At 39.9% G+C, this 16,544-nt stretch overlaps 1 protein-coding gene across 1 annotated transcript in view; it reads left to right on the forward strand.

Annotated features, from left to right (window-relative positions):
- The window catches only part of UBL3 (ubiquitin like 3), a 48,974-nt gene that overhangs the window by 17,035 nt on the left and 15,395 nt on the right, over positions 1-16,544 (forward strand). The window contains exon 2 of the mRNA XM_089512555.1: positions 13,989-14,097. Coding sequence (XP_089368681.1) covers positions 13,989-14,097 — 109 coding nt within the window. The remainder of the gene's footprint in view (positions 1-13,988; positions 14,098-16,544) is intronic.

Consider the following 16,544-nt stretch of genomic DNA (forward strand, 5'->3'; position numbering starts at 1 on the left):
TTTCACTCTGTTTTCTTGCTCACCTGCACTGTAGGCTAGACCTTATCCAGATACAGCTGAATTGAACCTTTGTCCTTTTTTGAATGGCAAATATTTCTCCTGAGACAGTTAGCATATCTTTTTGTCCTAACACAATTTCAGTATCACAGAAGGGACTACTAGCACCATCTATGCTAGACAAACCCTGTGACATGCAGAAAATAACAGCTAAAATACTCAGAACCAGCCAATCTCTGTTTAAAAACACCCAATGAAGGAGAGTCCACCATTCTCTGAGGCATTCTATTCCATTGTTAAACTATTCTCATCACAGGAAGATCTTTTTAATGTTTAAGCGAAATCTCTTTTAATCTCAGTTAAATCTATTGAATATTTGAAGAAGCAAAAAAGTTTTTCCATTTTCTATGTGACATCCCTTCAAACCTTTAAAGATGACAATCATATTCACTTTTCAGTCTTCTCTTCTCCAAGCTAAGCACACACAGCTCTGAGTTTTAGAAGACACTTCACAGCACAACAAAGATTGAATGTACTCTCTTGTAATGGAATATTGAGAGTCAGTGGCAAGTGGATTAAAGAACCATGGAAGGGGAGAAATAAAATGGAGTACACAGGGAGAGAGTGCATGATTGGCTAGTGAAACCCTGAACATGGGCACCCCAGCTGCTATCTTTCATTGCCCTTTGCACTAATTGATTTTATTCTGTATGATAATGATCACACATGGTGGTATATATATATTTGTACTTGATCTTGTATGGATCCATTTGCCTTCTACTTTTAAACTGTTTGCAACTTCCCCATTGCATTTGCTTGCCTGTAAACTTTCCGATAACTTCCAGAGTTGTTTGAAATTAAAATGGCCTAAATACCCAAAAACAGCAGATCCTGACTAATCTTGGAAGATAAGCAGGGTCAGCCTTGGTTAGTACTTGGGTGGGAGACCATCAATGAATACTCAGGCACTGTAGGCTACAGTTCAGAGGAAGGAACTGGCAGAACCACCTCTGAATATTCTTTGTCTAAGAAAACTCTATGAAATGCATGGGGTTGCCATAAATTGACAGGTGACTTGAAGGCACATACATATATGCAAGACACAATTAGTTCAGTGTTTGTTCAATTAGCTCAGTTTTTTCCCTAAGAGTAGTTACTTTAAATGAGTCTGTACTTTTATCTCACTATATGTTCCACCAAGAAAATTCAGTAGTGTGTCATCCTTGTAAGAAAAATTGGAAATGTATCAGTGGTTAGATCAATTTTTGACCTATAAATAACAGAGTAATTGAAAGTAAATGGATATCTTCTTTGATCTATGAATTCTAAGTGGAGTTTGGCTTGATTCAGCTGCAGTCCTAGGTAGTTTTACATGCTGATGCTAATACGTCTTTTACATTACCTCAAGGATGCTGTGGTTTCTGGAAGAGATTGCAGCAGGTAATTATAATAGTCTCTTCCTTTGCATTGTAAATAGCCCCTGAGTGATTTTACTGACGCATTTTGGGAGGTAGGTGAAGACACTTGGCTGATTGAGTGCATACATGAAATGCTAATTAAACTGAGAATGTTACTGCTGACACAGATATTGTAAACATGGTTTTTAGATATGGAAAAACTGTGTCTATTGTTTATCTTGTTTATTACCTTTCTAACAACGGTGTACACCTCATATTGTACTTTATGTTTGCAGAATATGCTTAGTGGTTTAGAACTCGTAACATTCACTATCTGAAATCTGTTGCAAAAGACATGCATTTAAAATCAAGTAATTCTGAAGCCAGAAAATTGTTTTGAGGACCAGAATTGTATGCAGCTCGTATTCCTTCCACATCCTGTATACCCAGACTTTCCTCATTTTAGCAAAAGAAAAAAGATCTCTCCTTTCTCTCACTGGCACTGGAAATGAAGGGGTTACTGGTTCATTTCCAGGCACAGTTCAAAGTACTGGTCATGACCTATAAAGCCCCATAAGGCTTAAATCCAGACTATCTGAAAGACTATTTCATCCCATTTGTTGTTGTTGTGTGCCTTCAAGTCATTTCCAACTTATAGTGACACTAAGTTGACCCTACCATAGGGTTTTCTTGGCAAGTATTATCAGAGGGGGGTTTGCTATGGCCATCCTCTTGGGCTTGTCCAAGGTCATCCAGTGGGTTCCCATGGCCGAGCCGGGATTTGAACCCTGGTCTCCCAGTGTCCAATGCTGAAACCACTATACTGCGCTAATTCTCTTCCCATACAAACCTGCAAGAATGCTAAGATCTTCAGGGAAGGCTTTCTCTTTGTCCTGCCACCATCACAGGCTCACTTGGTGAGAACACGAGAAAGAGCTTTCTCAATGGTTGCTCCCAACCCCTGGAACTCCCTTCCATGTTTAAGCAGGCTTCTAATGTGTAAGCAGGGAAAAGGTTTTATTTCTTTGTGTCTTTTATTTGTTTTTAACTTTTGTGTGGCTTTAAATGATTTTTATAGTGTTTAATGTAGAGATTTTAAATTGTTTTTCTAATTTTATTGTGAACATTTTAATTTGCTATTTTTGGAAGATGCTTGGGTTCCATTTTGGGAAAAAGACAGCATATGAATGAATTAACTAATTAAATAAAATTAATTTCAATAATACAACTTGTTTAAAGAGTTGAAAGTTGGAAATCCTTGCTGGTCTATTGCAAATCACCAGGGATCTACCCATTTATACAGATTTTCCTTTTGGCCACCTCTGGTTTACCAGACCTAATGTTTAGGTTTCTCTTGAGAAGTCTTGTGGGATTTAGGGCCTTCTGGAATGCTGTTTATTTTCTGAGAGAGATTCAACAGCTAGCATTTGAGGAAGATGCACAGTGTTATTCCAATGTCAAGACAGCGACAGAAGCAGCAATCCAGTTTTGAAGTGCTCTAATGTCTTTTTTTAAATGCTGCCTGGAAGATTCTATTCAAGACAATAAATAAAGAGGTAAATCTGGACTGTTTTGGTTGTTCAGTTGAAACTAAACTTTGGTCTTAAAACTTGCTGCTCAGTAGCTATTTTGTATAAAAATGAAATAATTCCTTCAGTCTTGAATGTTCAAATGAGTTTGGTTTAATGCTATCGTCCTTTCTTATTAAATGTCTTGTAAATTGTTCAGGTATTAGCTTTAAAAGGATATTATTATCCCATAATACTTTACTGTTCTTCTGATAAAATCAATTTAACATTTGAAATTGCCTTACATTGAGTCGGACCTATGATTTTTTTAAGCCAAGTGTTGTTTGCTCTAGTTCCTCAAGGTTTCAAGCAGAGATCTTTCCTGGCTGTGAAACCTAAATTCCTTTTAACTGGCTATGGGGAGGTGAACCTGGAACCTATGCTCTGGCATCAAACTATGTTCTTTCCACAGCATGTTGCTGTAATTTTCTACTCTTATTTTTAAAAAGCTGCTTTGCAAAACTGCTTGGAGTAGGGGTAGTTTTTAAAGTAATGTTTCAGAAAATAAATGCAATGGAATTACTTGAGCCAGACAGTATACAAGGATATATGCTCAATATAGTGTAGTTTTTATTATTGCTTTTTTACTAGCCTTGAAACATGATTTAGGAAGTAAAGTTTTCTACAAAACATGTCTTACATTCTTCAAATACTTGTAAATAAATAATAATAAAAAAGGAGCCAAGCCTGGATTGCTCCTTAAGGCAGCTTGTAATAGGAAGGCAGAAGTTCTTTTGGTCGCCAAACAGAAAGAATCTGATGGCAGCTGTGTCTGCTGTTTCTATTAGAATAGGGAGTGTATTATGTAAGCAGAGACTTTGGTATGTAATGAGCTAGATAAGATCTATGAGAATTTTGGCTGTCATATTACTGTTGATTTGACAATGAAAAGTATGGGGTATGTTTCATTGGTGCTAGGAGGGCTTCAGAAATTGGTTTGTGGGGGTGTCATTTAAAATTATTTTCCTAGAGTTGAGAATACCCTGAAGTTCCCTGCACATTGATTTTGTTAAAAAGTTGTTTCTGCTTTAACCAAGCTAGTAGCTATATCATGACTTTGGTTAGATCCAAAAATTTTATACTGTATCCCTACAGAGTCACCTCTTCTTACAGAGTAGAATATGAAATATGTAAGCAATTCAGGTATGGGGAATTAATTTAGACAAAAGCAAGTCTGCCTTTTTTAGTATGTTTAGAGCAGGGGTAGGCAACCTTTTCGAGCCGGGGGCCGGGTTGCTGTCCCTCAGACAACTAGGGAGGCCGAAGCCAATAAATAAATAAATAAATAAATAAATAAATAATAGTAATAATAATAAAATGGCACCGCCATTTTGAATCCCCCCCCCCCGTACAGGCCCACCGCGGCCGCTGGAGCCTTCCAGGAGTGCTCCGGCCACCGCAACAGGCCTCCTACAGGCCCGCCCCGGCCGCTGGAGCCTTCCAGGAGCGCTCCAGCCACTGCAATGGGCCTCCTACAGGCCCGCCTCGGCCGCTGGAGCCTTCCAGGAGCGCTCCGGCCACCGCAACAGGCCTCCTACAGGCCCGCCGCGGCCGCTGGAGCCTTCCAGGAGCGCTCCAGCCACTGCAATGGGCCTCCTACAGGCCCGCCGCGGCCGCTGGAGCCTTCCAGGAGTGCTCCAGCCACTGCAATGGGCCTCCTACAGGCCCGCCGCGGCCGCTGGAGCCTTCCAGGAGTGCTCCGGCCACCGCAACGGGCCTCCTACAGGCCCACTGCAGCTTCTAGAGCCCTGCTGGAGGGCTCCGGCCACCGCAACGGGCCTCCTACAGGCCCGCCGCTGTGTTGTAAAATGGTGGTGAAGTCTCGCGTGACCTTTTCCGTCCTGCCCCGCGACGGGAAAGGTAATGCGAGACTTCAGCCGCCATTTTACAACACAAAATGGAGCCCGGAGCGGCGTGGAAGCTGCGGCGGGGGCGGCAGGACCGGGCTGGGGCCAGTCCCAAGGCCTCGCCGGGCTGGATCCGGCCCGTGGGCCGTAGGTTGCCGACCCCTGTTCTATTTTCACTGGCTGTACATTTAGAGCACTCATTCTAACATACTGGATGTATGATGGCTCTGTTGAATAATAGTTTTTTTCAGAACTGAACTTTTAAACGGTAAATTGTAAGCCTGAGCATATCTTGAGTGTACTGTACGCTGTCTGATAAATAGTGCAGATGTCCTTTTTGATCTTTACTGAACTGATCGGTTGCTGAGTATAAGTCAGTAGGAGAAAAGTACAATAGATACTTCTCATTGTTGAACATAGCTGCTCCCCCAATGTGCCTAAATATTCTGAAGGTGTTCTCTTTAACCTTGGAATTTAAGCAGTGTCCAGTCTGTTTTGTACTTGGATGGGGAACTTACAAAGAATACCAAATGCTGTGGCTATTTTTCAAAGGAAGGAACTGGAACAACCACATCTGAGTATTCCTTTCCTAAGAAAACACTATGAAATTGATGGGGTTGCCATAAGTCAGGAGGTGACTTGAAGGGATGTGTGTATGTGGGCACGTGCATGCACACACACACACACACACACACACACACACTCCGTCTCTGGTGCTATATATAACCATCATGATTAGTAGTAACTGGTAGTGTCAATGGTTATTACTATACCATTAGTTTGTCCTTTGCCAAACAGTCCTCAAAATAACATGCCATTTTAGGGAATATGTTCCAGCTCCTTGATTGCTTTGATTGCTTTTTTTCTACATTTTTTCCATTTTACAATATTCTTTTCCAGGTGCATTGACCAGAATGGTACACAACATTCCAAGTGTGGTTGTAACATTAATTTCTATAAGGGCAGTATGATATTAGCACTTTTAGTTTTTCCTGTGTGATATAGCCTTTGGAACAGGAGAACAGAAGCGCATTGAAGAATATATTTTATTTTCCTATTGGTAGAAATAACTAGGCCTTTTGGATGGATTACTTTCTACTTCATAACTGAGAAGCTACTGCCAAATGCCCTCAGGGATAGAAGAGAGAGCTCCTCGTGGGTCCAAGGAAGAAACTAAATAATTTATTTTACCTGGGATTGTGTACCTACGTTATTTACTATTTGAGAAGGGCCAGTGTGCTACCATAGGTAGAACATCCTGCTTGATATGGATACTCTTTAGGGTGGTCTGACTAAGATACCTCTTTATTTGCCAGCTATTTGTTCTGAAATTTGTGGTGGCTTACATATCCTTCAGAGGGTAAGTTTCCATCAAAGTTAAAACTAGCAGTGGTTAAACCACTCGTAAAAAAACCCTCCTTGGATTCCCTGGTGAGAAACAACTATAGACCGGTCTCCTTGTTACCATTCTTGGGCAAAATGATCGAGCGGGCAGTTGCCTTCCAACTCCAACTTGCCTTGGATGAAACTGATTATCTGGACCCATTTCAAACTGGCTTTAGGACGGGATACGGAGTGGAGACTGCCATGGTCGCCTTAGTCGATGATCTCTGTCTGGGCATTGTCAGGGGAAGTGTGACCCTCTTGGTGCTCTTGGACATCTCAGTGGCTTTTGATACCATAGACCATGGTATCCTTCTGGAACGCCTGAGGGAGCTAGGTATTGGAGGGACTGCGCTCCAGTGGCTCGGTTCCTACCTCTCGGGCAGATTTCAGATGGTGAGGCTGGGGGACAGTTGCTCCTTTAAGAGAGAGCTGACATCTGGCGTCCCTCAAGGCGCCATTTTGTCCCCCATGCTGTTTAACATTTACATGAAACTGCTGGGAGAGATCATCCGGAGACATGGGGCGTGGGGTTATCAGTACACTGATGACACCCAAATGTGTTTCTCTATGCCTCTAACTGCTTTAATGACTAAGGATGGCATCTCTCCTCTGAATACCTGCCTTGAGTCGGTAATGGGCTGGATGAGGGAAAACAAACTCAGGCTGAATCCGGAGAAAATGGAGGTACTTGCAATAGGCACCTCAGGTCTGGGGAAGGAAATTTACCAACCTGTCCTGGACGGGGTCACTGAAGGACGAAGTTTGGGAGTACTTCTGGATCCGTCTCTACAGTCGACATCTCAGGTAGATGCGATGGCCAGAAGTGCTTGGTACCAACTTTGGTTGATATGCCAACTGCGCCCCTACCTAGGTTGAAAGGACCTTAAAGCGGTGGACATGCTCTGGTAACCTCTTGTCTCGATTTCTGCAATGCGCTCTACATTGGGCTACCCTTGTACCAAGTTCAGAAGCTTCTTACTAGTTCAAAATATGGCAGCCAAATTGGTCACAGGTTCTTCTAGGTTTGACCATATAACACCAATTTTAAAATATCATCATTGGCTCCCAATCTGTTTCAGGGCGCAATACAAGGTGTTGGTTATTACCTTTAAAGCCCTACATGGCTTGGGACCGAGTTACTTATGGGAACACATCTCCCTATACAATCCACCCTGCACTCTTAGAACGATGGGGAAGAACTTGTTGGAAGTAACAACAACCAAATATGCTTCAACTTTCCAAAGAGCTTTTATGATAGCTGCCCCAAGACTGTGGAATAGTCTCCTGGAAGAGATCCATCTTACTGCCTCCCTGGAAACCTTCAGGAGGGAAGTTAAGATGGAGCTCTTCCAGCGAGCATACCCACCTGACTTTTTGTAAGACATGAATCCACCTCCCTGAGATCTAGTGTCGCCTGTATATCTTGTTTTTAATTTTTAATTGCTATGTATTTTATCGAAGTACTGTGTGTTATTTTATATTGTTTTTTAGATTAGGTAGTGATCCCGCCTCGATCCACCCGGGAGAGGTGGGAAAATACAAATAAAATTTATTATTATTATTGTCATGCATTAGAGGTGGGCTGAATGTACACTGCGCCCGCGTTATACATGGGCATGCTTTATGCGATCTTAAGCATATGTGCTCAAGCTGTGGGGCACACGGGGCGGCGTGTCCCATTTAATTGAATGGGCGCGTGCCTGTGGCGCCCCGCCGCACCACTTCAGAAGAGCACGAAAACCATTTTTGATGCAATATTTACTTACTGTATATACTTGTGTACAAATTGACCTCATGTATAAGTCGAGGTCAACTTCTGGGGCCAAAAATGTGGATTTTTATGTGACCCGTGGATAGGTCGAGGGTCAGATTTGAGTGGGCAGCCTGTCTGGGGAGAGGCTGCTGGCAATCGCGTGCCCTCTTCAGCATCTCCCTCACTGGACTTTTCTCCATGGAAGAAGCCCGGTCAGGGAGAGGCTGCAGGGTAATCACACGCCCACCTGAACATCTCCTCAGCCAGGCTCCTTCTCTGGGGAAAGAGCCTGACTGCAGAGAGGCTTTTGGCCGTGCGATCATCTCCCTCGCTGTGCTTTTCCCTTCAGAGGGAGCCGAGCCAGGGAGAGGCTGCAGGGCAATCGGTCACCCTTCCCAGTGTCTCCCCAGCTGGGCTATCCCTTGCAGAGGCAGCCTGGCTGGGGAGAGGCTTGGTCGAAGGACTTTTTGCCACATAGATAAGTCTACCCAGGATTTTGGGTGCCATTTTGGTGCAAAAATTTCTTGACTTATAGTCAGGTATATACGGTGAGTCATGACCTAAACTTACTACTGGTTGAATCTCCCTTATCCAAAATGGTGTTTCATTGGCCACAAAAGAGACAGGCTACTGATCTTAAATCCAGCAACTCATAGTAGTCCTGCTAGTTATTCTCACTGTGAAGGACCAACGTGCAAAGGTCTGCAGTCTCAATATTGTGATTGAATCTCTTCCATGTATTCCAGGTCGGTTGCTAAACTTAGCAGCGAGATCAGGCATCATTATTGAATAGGCATTGCCTAAATGTCAGCGTAGCTGTTGGACTATGACTCTGGAGACTAGGGTTTGATTCCCAGCTCTCTATGAAAGCCACTGGGTGACCTTGGGCAAGTCACAAGCTCTCAGCCTAAGAGCAAACCTTCTCTGAACAAATCTTGCCAAGAAAACTCCACTATCAATTTGCTGTAGGGTTGTCACAAGTCAGAAATGACATGAATGCGCAAAACAGACACACACACACAAAATGCACACATTGATGCTCTAGGTCTAGTAGGTACAAAAATGGCAGCACAAGCAAAGAGGAAAGCTTTGGAAAGCTAACCCCTCCAGAGTTAACCAAAGAGTTTTGTTCCTGGAATAAATAGGTTTCTAGCCAGTGTAGTTCATTTTATTCTAGTTTAGATAGCTTCAGAAATTCTAGGCATTATGAAACCTTAGAAAAAAACACATTAGAAAAATGGTGTTTCCAGGTAAATTCATTCTGCCTTTGGCCTAGAGCTTGCCCCCCCTTCCCCATTTTTGGCCAAAGTAACTATTACTATGCTTTTGATTCATAGTATATTGGTGTTTTGACCAAGAAGCATTTCTGTACATTTTCTCTCAGCCTATTAATCAATGGCTTCAGCAGCATGCATATCATATGCATATTTGTAATGACAGGATCCTGATAATTCCCCCCCCCAAAAAAAAAATATTAAAGGATGTATTTACGGTTATGCCTATTAGCAGAAAGTGATTTAGTAAGGTATTTAGAATTTTAAATTACCAAAACCTAGTTTTAGAAGAAGATAAATAAGTTGATATGTGCTGTACAAATAGACTAATCTTATGGATGCTTACAAAGGCATCTGCTGCTGAATCATGTGTGTTCTCTTGTTAGCTATCTTCTTGCTGTTCCTGGTTGCCTGTATAGCTCAGTTTGTAGGTAAATATCAAATCATAAGTTGGCTATACCTTAGTGAACCTTACTCTAGCACACATCCTCCTTCTTTTTTCCTTTGTGAACTACATTCCTTGATCTGTTTTTGTTTAGTACAGATTAAGCTGAAATTTTGAAGGATTCTCTTCAAAGAAACGTATTTTAGGGGAGTTGAGCAGATTAAAGAAATGGGGGAGAGATTGTTGTACATGCCACAGACTCTAAATTACTGCAGAGTAAAGGTCCAGGTAATGGAATGTAAGCAGTAAAACATCCAGCACGACAGAAAAACATATGTGTATTAATTAAATTCCTGGCTTTTGGGTTGTGATAGTGGGTATGATGAAAATTGATCTCTGATTTATAGTACAGTTAGCCTTTATTATCTATCGGGCTTTGGTTCCAGGACCCCATCATGGATACTAAAATCCATGGATTCTCAAGGACCATTAAATACATAGTAAAATGGTGTCCTTTATATAAAATAGCAAAATCAAGGTTTGCTATTTGGAATTTATACTTGTAAAAAAATATTTTCATGCTGTGTATGCTTGAATCTGTTGATATAAAACAAATCTGTAAGGAGGGTTGACTGTATAGCCTTATCTTTAAAACCAACTGCTGTTTTGAAAAATAATAAAATTAGGATGTCTAAAAAGGTCAGCAATGATCTTCCCACAATGATAGCAATAAATTGTTTAATAGAATGTACAGATTTAATAGAATGTACACTTCAAAAATGTAAACCCCCCCCCTTTTAAAACAAATAGATACCTGCAAGATATTTCAGTAGGGGAAAGAAATAGCAGAACAAGAGATTCTTTCAGGAGTCTCAGCTCTGACACTTCTCCTTTGTGATTTCTACCCTACTCTGTCTCCAGAGGAAGGAACAGAATTGCCTTCCTTGTACTGCTGTACTCATTAAGTAGTGCAGATGAAATGGGTATGTGAAAGGTAGTTTTGCTGTTTGGGGAAACAAAAATTAACTGACACAAAACCTTTGTGCTCTGTGCTGGAATGCAGCAGATCACACTGCTTCCTACAAATCAAGCATACCAGAGCTCTGATATTATTCTGAAAATTAGAGACAGTGTGTTGAGCCTTCCTTATTTATTTATTTATTTATTTATTTATTTATTTATTTATTTATTTATTCTTTTTTCCCCTTTTTTGTTCTCTTCTATAGTCATGTTTTCTTCCTCCACTTTAGCCAAATATCTCTGCCCTCCTGTACTCCTTAGCAGGGTAGCAGTAAGTGGAAGTTGAAATTGCAAGTGGAAATTATAGTGCAAGAATCACTTGTACCCTGAATCTCCACTTGTAATTGCATGCCTCAGAATTCATGCATGGGGGAATCTGGCCTCTCTTAGATGTTACATAAAGAGATTCAGAAGGCTGAGTGGTTCTTATGTATGCACAAGGCTTGTATTATAATGTTCGAAGTTGACTTTAAGAAAACTAACACAGTGAGAAATCAAGGACACATTTCAGGTAAGCATAGTCCTAGTAATCATGGAAGCAAAAAATAAAGTAGCATTAAATAAGGACTGGTTCTTATGTATTCACAAAGAACTTTGATAAAGCTATAGTAAACAAAAATTAAAATAATGAAAAATGTAAGATTCTTATTTAATTGTAACTTACTAATTATAGAAAAACTTTGAAAGGCTTATACAGGTGCAGTATTCCTCATCAATCACAGCATGTTAAATGTAACCAAGAGGTGCAACAAATAAAATTGGAACTGTTATTTTGGTTTTGAAATATATACAGAGCCATGATATGACATTCTTGACATGTTTAAACTGATGATACCCCTATTTAGGGAAGCAGCTGTTCCTAATAAAAGGCTAAATACTTTATTTATATCCTGTGTTGGGCATATTTATTGTATAACCAAAAATAAATTCTCAGTATTAAGAGCCTTTAAAGTATTCTCTTCACTTGACTATAATCTCTTGGGAATTTTAGTTTCCAAGTACTCATTTCCAAAAGCTGCTGCAGCATGGGGGGCTGCTGATGGGATGATGTTTCTATGTTGCTACTTTTGCAAAATTGTTATTATTATTAATTGTGCTATTGCAAAATGTACAACTGGGGGGGTTAGGTCTAGGGTTTGATTTTTTTAAAACTCTATTGTAATTTGATGTATTTTACTGTTGTAACCCGCCCAGATTCTTGGTGATTGGGCGGGCTAGAAATAAATCTTTATTATTATTATATTATTATAACTGCAAATCTCAGTGCTCTCAAACATATTCCAAGAATTCCTGTGTAAAAAGAGAAGGAGATGATTAGTGTACACACACAGTAAATTGATGTTAAATATTGAGTAGTTAAAGCCTGAGCGGTGGCTGTTATTGTCTTTACATAAACTTTCTTAATATACAGTATTTTAGGCCAAACTAGTCATGTGCTTGGGGTGGGGATTCTGCTTTTATCATGAAATGAAGCACATGCAGCATGAAACTAGAATCTGCCCTCACTTTCTTGTCTCAATGCACTCTGCTGCTTGAAGACTTTTTACCCAGTTAATTAACATTTGATATTGGAGTACAGGAAATGAAAATAGTAGAGGGCCAGTAGAATTCAAAGAATTCAAATGTGAACCATGTGCATGGTCTGATCAAGAAAAGCAGACTGTTGCAACTAAGACATCTTACCCCCACAGATTAAGAACCATAAACATTAATCATATAGAGAACTGAATATGTGTGGTCTCTGTTCATTCTTTTACTTGCACAACATGGAGACCATGTACATAAAAAGCATATTAGAGATATTTTAAAGAAATAGTCACTGATAGTATGTGCAGCTAGATCTCGTTTGTGGTATCAGTATTTTAAACTATGTGTTGTTGTTGCTTCTGACTTACGCGAACCTATCCTGGGATTTTCCTGGCAAGTTTCTTCAGAGGAGGTTTGTCATTGCCAACCTCTGAGGCTGAAAGAGTGTGACTTGACCAAGATTACGTAGTGGGCTTCATGGATAAGTGGGGAATTCAACTCTGTTTCCCATACTTAACCCATAACTCCCTTAAGAAAAAAAGGAGATTACTGAATTATAATTTAGCCAGTGGATTTTTTTTGTACTACAGGGCCACAGTTAATGTTATCCCCCCCCCCCCCCAATATCCTGTTAAGATGTGTGAAACAGCATTGTTTCTACCTATCACATCCCAGTTACCACCAACTATGTTGCTTAAAAGGCACATTTAGCACTTTCCTATCATCCTGTTTTTCCCACGTAAAGTCACACTCATTTAGCTAACAGTCAGTGATGGCTGGAGGCGTCTATGTCAGCCGGCCAGTGAATCTGTTCTAGATTTTCATCTGAATTTTAAAAGAGCTGTCCAAAGTGCTGAACCATTTCCCCAAAATGGAATGTAATTACTATCTCACTGACATGAAAACTGCCACTAGTAGCTTGTAAGCATTTTATAGACTTATGTACACAAACCACTAGAGACAACTTGGAGGTAGTAGTTGCTTAACAGCCTAAATACCCTAAAGGCACCAGATTCTGACTGATCTTGGAAGCTAAGCAGGATCAGTTGTGGTTAGTACAGTACTTGGATAGGAGACTGCCAATTAATACAAGATGCTGTAGGCTATTCAGCCAGTCCTTATATCCACAGGGGTTCTGTTCTGGACCCTCTTCCCCTTGGGTAACAAAGAAAATGGGACCTCAAGTCCTGTTGTTTTCAGTGGCAGTGTACTGGGTGCATGACTGCATGTATGCACCTCCATTGGGATGAATGGGGCGGGGCCACCCATAGATGCTCAAATCTGTGGATGGCATGCCAGCAGATGGCAAGAGCGGGCTGTATTTCAGAGGAAGCAATTGGCAAAACAACCTCTGAGTACTTCCTTCCTAAGAAAACACTACAAAATGAATCGAGTTCTCATAAATTGACAGGCGACTTAAAGGCACATACACACATAGCAGTTCCTTGTTTAGCCAGTGCAATTCTACTCCATTAGTATAAGTCTACTTTCCCTGCAACTTTTTGGATTAGATAATTTTCTGAAACACTCAGCATAAATAATCTTTATGATTCCTTTGGACGTGAACTATTGCCTTAATTCCCTCAGATTTAATTGAAGGAATGTTGTTTTCTGGACTATAATGTAATACTCTATGAAAATCTTTTGAATTAGCTGTCTCTAGTAAGGCCATGTAATTATGAATTAATTTATTTGCTTTTTTATAGTATTGCTGCAAAGTGACTTGGCATGTGTGTGTATGTGTGAATATGCACATCAATGTGTTACACGTGTCAATGCATTTTCCTTTCTTTGATATACTTTCCTAACAGTTCTTCTTTTCTTCTTCTTACAGATAAATTTGCGCCTCATTTTGGTAAGTGGAAAAACAAAAGAGTTCTTGTTCTCACCAAATGATTCAGCAGCAGACATTGCAAAACATGTATATGATAACTGGCCAATGGGTAAGTAATACAGAATTATAAAAACTCTTCTAACCATTTTCCAGATCTGTTACATGGGTTGGAAAGAGAATATCTTTCCCCATAAATGCAGAAACTTTAAAATGTTGGACTACAAAATGTTTATTATTGACCCTCCTTGTGCTTTATTTTTTAATTTGCACTTTGCCATATTACAGGATTGTCAAAACAGGCTAAGACCATACAGTAGATAGGAAAGTTAGTGAAAAAGTGCCATGTAGTGAGTTAACACTAAAAAGCTAAAATTGAATTTAGTTAGTTGCATTTACTTTGAAAAGGGGACATTTATTATGCTTATGTTATTCTAAGTTGCATTGTATTCTAAATTTGAAAACCTTTCCAGAATAAATATGAAAAATCCTGTCCATAATTGATTGCACTCTTTTCCTCCTCTCATCCATGTTTTATGCTTCAGAGAGGATAGAGCTGCATGAATTTTTTGAAAGCTCAATTTCTCACCCAGCTGCTGAAAAGAAATGGGTGAGATAAAAATACATACATACAAGAGTGATGTAGACAACAGAGTTTCATGGTGGCATGGTAGCAATAAAAGAGGCATATGGGGTAGTATAATTAATGGAGAATCTAGGCTAAGTTCCAATCCAGTACTCCAATTCCAAAAATAAACATAAATCTAATAATGACAAAATGTCAAGCCATGCTTCCACAACAACCACAAAAGAGGCTCCTATAGCACTTGAAAAATAACCATGACCTGCAGTCACAGTGAGCAGTCACTATCAATACAATGCTTGTGGAGTCCAGAACTAGGCATTAATATAACTGTAGTGTGATTGACTGGGTAAATAAACATCAACAAAACTGAAGCATGGCAAACAGGATTAAGAATAAAATGGGTATGAGGGTGTGTAGAACAGTAAAAACAATCCCCACTTCTCTTCTTTTGTCTTTCCTCTTTCACCCTGCAGCCTTTCCTTTCCTGTATTAAGCTTTGTACCATGAAGGAGTATATCACAGGCTTTCCTTTTCTCCTTCTCCCTCTCTTCTCTCTTGTTGCTGCCTGCCTTGTGGATGACGGGAAGGAGCACAGTATAGCAAAAAAAGAAAAAAAATTGTGTCCCATTGATGAGATCATGAATAGTATGCTAGTAGCTTTGAAGTTAAATTTTTACACTAGAACTACAGTTGGCTCTCTTTATCCATGGACTTTTTGTCCATGGATTCAAGTATCCATGGCTTGAAAATATTTTTTAAAAGTGAAAATTCCAAATAGCAAACCTTGATAAGGGACACCATTCTGCTATGCCATTGTATTTAATGGGACTTGAGCATCCACAGATTTTATTATTCATTGGGGGGGGGGGGGGGGGCTGGAACCAAACCCCAGCAGATAACAAGGGCCCACTGTACATGTTTGGCAGACTTAAATTTTAAAATCTCACCTGGAATGGTAGGCTGGGAGGAAGGTGCAATGGCAGAGTTAAGAATGGTAAAAAAATATTGTTTCTCTCTTGAATATTTCTCCTAATTCTGCTTGGCAACAGAAATGTGGCAGAGTCCCCAAAATCATGTTTTGGACTGTGTCTCCCAGAATTTTCTAGCTGGCATGGCCATTAATTCATTATTCAATATCTGGCACTAATTATAGATATAGAAGTGCTTGTGTAGCTTTTTTAAAAAACAAAACAAAAGCCCTGTCTCTTTTTGCAAGACTTTGTGTCCTGTTTCAGTCTACAGGTCCCTGTGATAAATGGGACTCTTGTGTGCATGCATGCTTAATGATAATTAAGGAAAATTGTATCACTGTTATTTTTGTCATACATATTTTAAATTTCCCTCTTCATTTTCTAATTAAAAATTTTCAAGACTTTCTCTGAAGATGCCAGCCACAGATGCTGATGAAACATTAGGAATAAACTCTTCTAGTACATGGCCACGTAGCCCAAAAACCCCACAAAAAACTATGGATGCCGGCCATAAAAGCCTTCGACTTCATTTTTCTAAGACTGCTTATACAAATCAATTGAACAATAAAACATTAAGGAATATTTTAAAAATAGGTTCTGTAAAATTCAGTGCCATATTGGGAGAAAGGCAGGTATAAATCATTTAAATAATACTAAAAGAACAAAACAGTAGGAGTAGAAATAAAACAAAAGTAATAAAAATTATGAGTATCAAAATGGCTGGTTATTTTAAATTCTGACCAAATAAAAATATTTTAAACTAGTTCCTGAAGCTCATCAAATTCAGCGGTCTCTTCCAACTCTATGATTCTGTGTTTCTATGAATGTTTAGTGAGCAGCTTTAACAAGAGTTTGGAAAGCCAGGCTGGTACACAATTTTTTCTTCTTCTCTTGCCACCACCTAACTTTGTGGAAAGATTCCAAATAACTTAGTAGATCATTAAGCATGCAGGCCTTAATATCCTCAAGTCCCAAGCCAGACATAGGTTGAAAACAGCACTT

Source organism: Sceloporus occidentalis, unplaced genomic scaffold, assembly GCF_023333645.1.
Source record: "Sceloporus occidentalis isolate IW3139 unplaced genomic scaffold, rSceOcc1.0.p SCAF_2, whole genome shotgun sequence".
In the NCBI taxonomy this organism is placed as follows: Eukaryota; Metazoa; Chordata; class Lepidosauria; order Squamata; family Phrynosomatidae; genus Sceloporus; species Sceloporus occidentalis.